Source organism: Nannospalax galili, unplaced genomic scaffold (genome assembly GCF_000622305.1).
Source record: "Nannospalax galili isolate Female #2095 unplaced genomic scaffold, S.galili_v1.0 scaffold325, whole genome shotgun sequence".
In the NCBI taxonomy this organism is placed as follows: domain Eukaryota; kingdom Metazoa; phylum Chordata; class Mammalia; order Rodentia; family Spalacidae; genus Nannospalax; species Nannospalax galili.
The window spans coordinates 1856092-1866329 of record NW_008355159.1 but is presented as its reverse complement, the minus strand read 5'-3'; the positions used below and the strand labels follow the sequence as shown (position 1 = coordinate 1866329).

General features: G+C 43.1%; 1 protein-coding gene across 7 annotated transcripts in view; it reads right to left on the bottom strand.

Moving 5' to 3' along the window:
• The window catches only part of Ctps2 (CTP synthase 2), a 136934-nt gene that overhangs the window by 82303 nt on the left and 44393 nt on the right, over window positions 1–10238 (bottom strand). For all 7 annotated transcript variants that reach the window (XM_017802950.2, XM_017802953.2, XM_029555600.1 and 4 more), the window contains 5 exons: window positions 9597–9729; window positions 9176–9264; window positions 7126–7220; window positions 3098–3160; window positions 2965–3008 (listed from right to left, as the gene is read on the bottom strand). In XM_017802950.2, coding sequence (XP_017658439.1) covers window positions 2965–3008; window positions 3098–3160; window positions 7126–7220; window positions 9176–9264; window positions 9597–9729 — 424 coding nt within the window. The remainder of the gene's footprint in view (window positions 1–2964; window positions 3009–3097; window positions 3161–7125; window positions 7221–9175; window positions 9265–9596; window positions 9730–10238) is intronic.

The following is a 10238-nucleotide window of genomic DNA, read 5'->3' as shown; positions in this document are numbered from 1 at the left end:
ATAGAGAGAGAGAGAGAGAGAGAGAGAGAGAGAGAGAGAGTCTATACCCGACTTGTCTTGATCTCACTATATAGCTGAGAATGACATTGAACTTCTGATCTTCATGCTTCCTTCTCCTCCTCCCAAGTGCTAGGATTACAGGCATGCACAACCATGCCCGATATATGCAGTGGTGTGGATGGAACCCAGGGTTCTGTGCATGCTGGGGAAACACTCTACCAACTGAGCTAGATCCACAGCCTTGGGATTTCCTTTTCAAGTAATGAAAATGATGCAAAATTGATTGCCATGATAGTAACACAGATTTGTGAACATGCTCAAGCATACAGAATGGTATACTTTAAAAGGGCAAAATTCATGGGATGTGAATATCTCTATAAAGCTGTTAAGAACAGCACAATCTGGACCAGTGAGATGGCTCAGCAGGTAAAAAAAGGCACTTGTCAACAATCTTAACGACCTGAGTTTGATGCCTGGGACCCAAAGAAGGATGGACTGATACCCGCAAGTTGTTCTCTGGTCTCCAAACACATGCTATGGCATGTATTCGTCCACACACATGCACACAAAAGAAATAAAATGTAATACTGCTTTTAAAAAAAAGCATCATCAGTATCAGTTAGGCATGGCAGCTCCTACTATAATCACAGAACTTGAGGCTAAGGTTAGAGAACTGTTTTAAGTTTGAGTACAGCCTGAGCTACAAAGTGAGTTCTAGGTCAGCCTAGGATACAGTGAAACCATGTTTCCAAAAAAAAAACAAGGGCCTGTGAGGTGGTTCGTTGGATAAAAGCACCTGTCATGCAAACTTAATCACCTGAGTGAGTTCAATCCCCAGAACCCACAGTGCAACAGAACCAACTCCCACCAGTTGTCTTCTGACTTCCACATGTGCACACAAAGACAGACAATAATAAAAAAATATAAATTTAAAAATCAGCCAAGAAGGGCTGGAGAGATAGCTCAGTGGTTAAGAACATTGACTGTTCTTGCAGAAGACCCAGGTTCGAATCCCAGCACCCACATGGCAGCTAACAACCATCCATAACTCCAGTTCTAGGGGATCTGACAGTCTCTTCTGTCCTCCTGAGGCATTCCCCAATAAACTCATTGGTTGATAAAAGCACACTTGGGCAGAATCGTTACTTTGGTCTACAGTGGTTCCCTGTTTGGCATGAGCAGACATTGGTTTACATTTCCACAGGAAAAGTTCACGAAACAGTAATTTACTTTTATGCTGTCATACCACCTTAGACCAAAATAATTTTTGTGTTTGAGGGCCTGTTTCGCACATTCTAGGAGGTTACAGCAGCAACAACCTTGGCTTCTATCCTCTAGATGCCAGTAGCAAAACCTCACCTACAGTCATGACAACCAAAGATATACCCTGGTACAAGCTAATACCCCAGAAGGCCCACTGGCTGCAGCCCACTGTGGCTGAGGGATGGCTCAACGGATGACTGTGGACTTCTCTGAACAGGTAAGGCCATCATCAGAACTCACCATTGCGGGTCAACTTGGGGGTGGTTCGGAAATTCACTAGGTTCTCCATTTCCAGATGAATGTCTTTTGTTTCTCCGCTATCATACAAATGGCGCACCTGGCAGAAAGTTGAAAGAGTAAAAGGAAAATCAAACCCTAAATAACATTTCCACCTAAATGAAGAATAACTAAAATAAAGATTATAAGAGCAGGTTGGGTAAAGCTTATATATTTGTGTTTACTTTCTGGTGGTGCTGGGTATTGAAGTCAGAGTCTTGCATGGCTAACAACCTCCGCATGCGCGCTGCAAACGCGCCAGAAACATCCGGCTGAGACACCGGGAGGGGGGATATAAGGGAGCCCCATATCCGCAATAAATGAGTCTGCAGCTGCTCGCACTGCCTGCTTCTCACCTGACTCCTGGTGTCTGTGTCATGACTCCACACCGACTCTACCCCTGCCCGGAGGGCCCCAGGACACCCGCAACACAGATTGTCCAAATTAGAAACTCAAAACGTGAGGGGAATTGGAATTCCATGGGACAAATCAACACAGCAGCATGTGACAGTGCAGGAGCCTTCAGGGCCCAGCCATGGGACCTGCTCAATATTTTTCTTAATATTTTAATTATTATTTTAATGTGTATGAGTGTTTTTCCTGCATGTACATAAGTGCACCTGTGTCATACAACATCCACAGAGGTCAGAAGAAGGTGTCGGATCCCCTGAAACTGGAGTTACAGCCATGTAGGTGCTGGGAACCGAACCCAGATCCTCAGAGCATTCGGTGTTCTTAACCACTGAGCCATCTCTCCAGCCGTATTTTTTTAAGACATACTTTATTTTTCATTTGTGCGTGTGTGTGTGTGTGTGTGTGTGTGTGTGTGTGTGTAGGTGCCTGTGCAGGAACTGGAGTTATAAACAACTGGGAGCTGCATATGAGCCAACTAACGTGGGTACTGAGACCTGAACTCGGGTCCTTTGGAAGAATGGCAAGTACTCTCACCCACTGAGCCATCTTTCCAGCCCCATGGCCACGTATTTTAGGGGGAAAGGGACTGGCAGAAAATGAGGACCAGCAATACAATGGTTGCCACTTTCGTTTTAGAAAGGTAGATGGCCACCAATGTGGAAAATAGAGAGACTGGGGATGAGCCTAGAGACAGGACAGCTCATTTATTTATATTAGCTGTTATAAATTGTTGTCACAGTCAATTTAATCCTTTCCTAAACATTAAGCTTGAAAGCTGCCGCAAAGACAAATCAGGCTGGGACTGTGTGTTTCTTCAAGGCACAGGTGGCAAGACAGACTAGTGAGAACAAAACAGTTTGATGCAAAAGTAATAGGCAATAATAAGCTCATACACAATTTTTAAAGTCCTGGCACTGTAAGGAGAAAACAGTAATTACCCCTTAGGAGTTTAGGCAAGAACAGAAACAGAATGACAATGAATGAACCCAGAAAAATCAACAAGTCACTTACCAAAGGAACTGGGGTGGTTGGTTCAAATTCTGTGGAATTAGCATCTGAAGATGAAGAAGTTCAGTAATTAACCAATACTGCTGATCCAAGCTCTTGTTTTAAATAAGTGGTTCTCAGAAAACCTCAGACTTACCTTTCAACTTCAGGCAGTTTCTTGCAAACTCAATCACTGCCAGCTGCATCCCAAGGCAAATTCCTATTAGGAGAAGCACATGAGCATGCTTTATATCGAGTGATGTTCTCTGTCCAACTGCTTATTGCTGTCTCTTCCATTTAGAAAGCAGACCTCAAGAGAACAGGACTGCCTGTTTTGTTCCCAGCACTCCCCTCCCACCCAGAATCATCCCTGGCAGAGCAGCAACAGGTGTTAAACCAACAGGGAGCAACCAAAGGCCCAGAGATGAGCAAGGAGCAACTGGAGGGCAGACAAGAGAAGGACAAGTATCCAGAAGGCAAATCTGCCACCTACCATACCAGTCCCTAAATCAAGGTACCTGTGTGGGCTGCAGGCCTGCCTCACAATGTGTTGGATCCTTCAGAGCATGTCTAACAACACCCCAACTCAAGAGGAAGTCTCTTCAGGCTGAGACTTCACACTCCCCCTTCTCAAGATCTCACAAGTAAAATATGGCCTTGGCCAGAGGGTGACCCGAAGTTAGCCTCAGATCAGTCAGAGGGTTACCACCTCGGGAGTTCAGGCAGCTAATTTTAGGAAGAAAAGCAACAGCTGCAGGGGCTGGCACCTGACCTATGGGCAAGCGTGTGGCAGAAAGCAAGGAAGCAAACACAAAATGAAACTGAGCAGGTATTCAAGAACAGAAGACAGAGGCTGGAGTCACCCCAGGCTTGTTGCCTTAGGGACAGTCCTGAAGCCATGACTACATTCACTGTAGCCCACCAATTCCCCCCTTTAAACATAGCAAGGAGCACTGCAGATGCTGTCACAGACACATGGGTGTGACCCAGGGGATGTGAAGGAAGAAGCCATCAATGTAACAGTGTGCCAAGATGAAAGGGGATAAGCAAGAAGCAGCTGAGTGCTTGGGAGCTTCAAAAAGTCCCATATGGCTGTGGCATAAAGAAACATGGCATTAAGAGAAAGTGCAGAGTCAGTGCAGAGGTGCACATCTATAATCCCAGCACAAGGGAAGTGTAAACTATGGGCAGAAGGATCAGGTGTTCAAAGCCAGCCTCAGCTACACAGCAAAGTCAAAGCACACTTGAGGGAGGAGAGGGAATAAGCACAACATACAATATACACGGATCAAAGCTAAAAAAAGAATTCAGATTAAAGAAGCAGAAATGTCAAGACAATATCACTGTATGTTTTATATGCTAAAAGTCTAGATAATAACATATACTATATAAAACAGAGCATTTAAAGAGATAGAGTGCAGACAAGACTTACAAATGTTCTGTACAATGAAAATTATGTCAGGAACTTTGACCAAGTTTAGATGGAAATGAATTTAGGCAGAAACTTAAAAAATAAATAAAAGAGGAGCTAGGGATGTAGCTCAGTTGGTACTTACCTTGCATGCCCAAAGCCCCAGATTCCATACCCCAACTAGGCTCAAACTGGTGCCTATCTGTAATCTCAGCACAAGGGAGATGGAGGCCAGAGGATCAGGGAGATAAGAGGCAGGAGGATCAGAAGTTCAAGGTCATCCTCTGCTAGATAGCACGTTTGAGGCTAGCCTGGGCTAGCCCCTCCCTTTTTTTTTAAATTTTTGTGTGTGTGGTGGTATATGCACACGTGTGTGTATGGGTATGGATACCCAAGTGCAGAGGCCAAAGGAAGACATAAGATGTCCTGTTCTATCACTCATTATCTTATTCCTTTGAGACAAGGTCTCTCACAAAACCTGGAGCTAGCCAGTTCAGCTACGCTAGCAGGTCAGAAGGCTCCAGCAATCCTCCTGTCTCAGCCTCTCACAGTGCTGGGGTTATAGGCATATACAGCCAAACTGGGTGTTTTATGTGGATGCTGGGAATCGAACTCAGGATGCCTGCTACCCACTGAGCCATCTCCCCAGCCTGGATCCCCTGTCTTATAAAACAAAAATAACAATGGCCCATTAAAGCTTAGCTCAAAAGAGAACAAAGCATGTATTCTGATTTCTCTTTTGAAAGGGGATTCCAAGAATCTAAAGAAAATACAAGGATAGGAAGACAATGGGAAAAAACTATCATGCTCTGTTGAAAGTAAAAGGCAGCAAAGCCTGTCCCTTTAGTTCATAAACCCACCAGAACACACAAAACAGTGGGGAACTAGGTGTCCTGACCCCTCCTGTCCAAATCCCCACCTGCAGGCTTCCTTTAGCATATCCAGGTTCCCTGTCACCTGGCTTTACTGGTTGCAGAAACTAGGTTTTGCCATTTAAACAAGAGCATCCAAAGACCTGACTAGATCTATGGAAGGCACAATGATAAGTGCCTCTAGTCCCAGTGTTCAGGAGGTTGAGGAAGGAGGATGCCTCGAACAGAGAAGTTCAAGGTCAGCCTAGTCAACACAGTGAGACACTTTCTTTTTTTATTTTTCCTTTTGTTAGTTGTTTTTGTTTTGTCTTTATGTGTATGAGTGTTTTGCCTGCATGTGACGTGTACCATATATATGCAATACTCATGGAGGCCAGAAGAGGGTGTCAGATCCCCTGGAACTGGAGTTTCAGATAATTGTTAGCCACCATGTGGATGCTGGGAACCAAATTCAGGTCCTCTACAAGAATAGCAAGTACTTTTAACCACTGAACCATCTCCCCAATCTTTGTCTATCGTCTGTTTGTTTAAAACAAGGTCTCACTAAGTATCCCTGGCTGACCTGGGTCTGTCCGTCTGTCTGTTTGAAACAAGTTCTCACTATGTATCCCTGTCTGGCCTGGGGCTCATTATGCAGACCAGGCTGGCCCTGAACTCACAGAGATCTGACTGCCTCTGGGTTTAAAGGCAGGTATCACCAATCCCAGCTCAACCAAATTTTAATAGAGCTGCCCCATTGATATTGATTGGCTTTCTGTATTATCTTTTCTCTAAAACAAGTGTTTCAACTTAGGGTTAAAAATGTGGCTCACTGGTAGCATGCTTGCTTAACATGAACAAAGCCCTAGGGTGATTCCGAACTCCAGAGAGAGAGAGAGAGAGAGAGAGAGAGAGAGAGAGAAAATGTGCATGTTTCTGTTTAATTATTTATTTTCCAAATAGAAAGACTATTACAGAATTCTGTTGAATGGCTCTTTGCTGCAAATGTTAAGAGAGCAGCTAAGACGAATGCAAAGACTTCTTCCAGCTTCCTGCTACCCAGTAAAGTAACAAGCCTTTTCTGTAAACTGTCAGTGAAAATTCTAGGCTTTGCAAGCACTGGGTCTCTAGCTGTGTCATACTACCATAAAAACCATTGACAAAAAGTCTAGGTGGTTGTGTTACAATAAAACTTTATTTTAAAAGGGAAGCCATAAGCCATATTTAGTTTGATAAGACCTGTAGCAGATTATTTGGTACCTGACTTTCAAAACTGTGTTCATACCTTGACAACAACAAACCTTATGCTGAGCATGGTGGCATACCCTTTTAATCCCAGCAGAGGCCTGTGGATCTCTGTGAGACTGAGGCCATCCTGGTCTACATTATCTAGTTCTAAGTCAACTGAGGCTACAGGGAGACCCTGTCTCAAAACAAACAAAACAATCAAAGAACAAATTTTATTACATATTACCCCTACTGAGGTATGACATCTCCCATGTGTCAAAAGTCTTAATTAAGGGACTAGAGAGGTGGCTCAGCAGTTAAGAGCATTAGTTGTTCTTACAGAAGACCCAGGTTTGAATCCCAGCACCCACATGGCAGCTAACAACCGTCTGTAACTCCAATTCCAGAGGATCTGACAACATCCTCTTCTGTCCTCTTCGGGCATTGCACAACACAGGTGCACTTACATACAGGCAGGCATAACACTCATACACATAAAATAAAAATAAATCCAAAAAAAATGTTTTTAACAAATCTTAATTAAGAGGTGGTAATGTACCTCAGTGGAAGAGCAGCTGCTTCCAATGTGCAAAGCCCTAGGTTCAATCCCTACTGCACTAAGTAAATATATAAATAATAAATACATAAGTAAATCTTAATAAACTCACAACTAGGATCAATAAAAAAGAATCTTACCCAGAAATGGAATCTTCTTTGTCCTTGCCCAAGAAATTGCCTGGAGTTTTCCCAGTGATCCTCGGATTCCAAAGCCCCCAGGCACAAGAATACCACTGAAATTAACACAAGATGAAGATAAAGTTAAACATCCACTTTTTTTTTACATTTTTTTAAAAATGTTTTATTTATTTTGTGTGTCTGTCTGTCTGTCTGTATGTCTGTGCGTGCCTATGTGTATGTGCCACAGTGGACATGTGGCAGGCAGAGGACAACTTGAAGGACTTGGTTCTCTCCTTCTATCATGCGGGTCCCAGAGATTGAACTCAGGTGGTCAGGCTTGGCAGCAAGTGCCTTTACCCACTGAGCCTTCTCACTACTTCACAATATTTTTATTTTTATTTTTTATTTTTTGGTCTTTTTTTGAGACAGGGTCTCCCTGTAGCCCCAGCTGTCCTGGAACTCACTGTGTAGACCAGGTTGGCCTTGAACTCACAGAAACCTGCCTGCCTCTGCCTCCCAAGTGCTGGGATTAAAGGCATGCACCACCACGCCTGGCTATTTTTATTTTTAAAACATGTTTTCAGCCGTTCATGTTCAATGTTCCCAAACTCAATGCTTGGCGTAATCACTAGGGAATGTCTGAAGTCTGTTTTCAGAATTCATTATATAACTACATATCCTTGAAGCTCAATGTTATGAAGAACTTATGATAATTTCTGACTTTGGTAGATATTTTCTGATAGGTTTTGGTGGCTTCTGAGCATAGTAACTGGGAAATTCAATTCAGTTTAATTAAGAATGCACTGAAGGGGCTAGAGACACGCACAGCTCAGTGGCAAATAGCACTGGTTGCTCTTGCAGAGGACCAGGGTTCAGTTCCAGCACTCATGTGAAGTCTAACAAACATGTGTAATTCAAGTTCCAAGGGATTCCAAAAACCCTCTTCTGGCCTCAACAGGTACTACACACATGGGTGCACTTACATATATTCAGGCAAAACAGACACATAAAATAAAACAATTTTTTTTATTTAATTTAAAAAAAAAAGAATGCACTGAAAGCCAGACATGGTGGTACGGTGGTACAGGCCAATAATCCCAGGACTTGGAAGGCAGAGAGGCAGGAGGATTACTGCAGTTCCAAGCCAGCCTGGTCAACACAGTGAGTTTCATGCTAGCCATGGCTAAATACCAAGACCCTGTCCAAAAATAAAATAAAAAAAACAAGCAGTACACTGATAACTGGGTGTGGTAACGTACACTTGTAATCCCAGCATTCAAGAAGCTGAGGTAGGAGGATCCAGGTTTCCAGATCAGCTTGGACTGTATAGTAAGATCTACCTCAAAAGATAAATGGTGGTACACACCTTTAGTCCCATCACCTGGGAGGCAGAAGCAGGCAGATCTCTGTGAGTTCAATGTTATAGTCAACAACATAGTGAGTTCCAGGCCAGCCAGAGCTACACAGTGAGACTTTATATTTTGAAAATAAGGGCAAAAACAAATAAAAAATAATACTACTGAAGGCTAGTATAGCTTAATAGTAGACACGATATCAACAATTAATTAATTAATAAAAGTTAATCAGCAAATAACAAGGTGGGAATTGGATTTGACTCTGGGTTAGGCCCACAGGTACTTAGAAAGTTCCATATTTCCCAGCAGCTCCAGCAGTTGCTGCAAACTCAGAGGGCAGATCAATGTAATAATGAAATAATAAATAAGTCAATAGACATGTAGAAAAGAAAAACAGAGGAAGGCTGTCCTGTTTGTACTTTAACTTTGTGTAGTGGTCATCAGTATCTTTCAATAGAATCAACACTCTCCCTCTAATGCAGTCTCCCCTCCCTCTCTCGATAAAACCACTTCCACTTCCTAAGTCACCCACATTCATATGGCATGCTCGAGAGCAATGTGGCATGAATGCAGCACAACCACCTGCAAAGAACACAAGGACTCTAAACTACTTTTCCAAATGCACAAAAATTAGCAATTGGGGTGAGTGGAATAATTATATAGAAAGCACAATGGCATTGTCCTCGCTCGTGTAGACAGTCCCTGGTACTCACTCAGCTGTGCACAGCTTCTGCCAAGCTTCATGGAATTTCACAGGGTCCTCGGCTTTGGTGATCTGCTCTAGATCAACAGAGTCTATGTACTTAAAAAAAATCCAACAGTTAAACAAACATTTAAGAAAAAGAAGCACTAAAAATACTAGTGCTATCTAACACAGTTATTCAATAACTGAGGGTTAGTATAGCTTAGTAGTAGAGCCCTTGCCTACAGGGGAGGGGACAAGGAGAGAGAAGCATGAAATGAATAAAGAAAAAAAATGAAGTAATTAGCATAGAGGCTGAGGGTGAAGTTTAGTGGCAGAGCCTATGTAAGGCCCTGAATTCAACTCCTGGTGCCCCCAAAAAAGGCTAAGAAGAGAAAATACAAATTACAGGAGTAAGAGACAAAATCCTAGAAGAGCATGTAAGAACTTACCATCACATTCAGCTTGTGGTTGATGGCCAAGGCCGAGTGTTCCAGGGCTTTGAAGACAGATGCGTAGCAGTCTCTGAGCTTGGTATACTTACCAACCAGGGCTATGGAGCATATTTTCTGTAATTTTTCATACCTGAGAGGGAACACAGAACATCACAAACAACAATGGAGCCACCACTCTTATTCCAGGGCTCTTTTGAAAACCTTAGGAAAAGACAAGGCACTCACTGTACTTGACACAAATCTCTCTTCCAAACTGTCAAAATCTGGTCATCAAACAGATTTCAAAAACATAAGAAGAGCTGAAGAGATGGTCCAGTGGGTACAACACGACACACAAGCATGAGGACCTGAGTTCAAATCTCCAGAACCTACAGAAAAAGCTGGGCCCAGTAGCCCATATCTGTAATCCCAGCACTCCTAGAAAGAATTGGGAGGCACATAGGAGACTCCCCAGAAGTTGTCTTCTGACATCCACAGGCATACTGTGGCAGAAACACATACACACACAAAGATTAAGAAATAAAATTGCCAGACACAGTGGTGCACACTTTTAGTCCCAGAACTCTAAAAGCAGAGACAGAGGCAGAGGCAGGTAGATCTCTTTGAGTTCGAGGCCAGCCTGGTCTACATAGTGAGTTC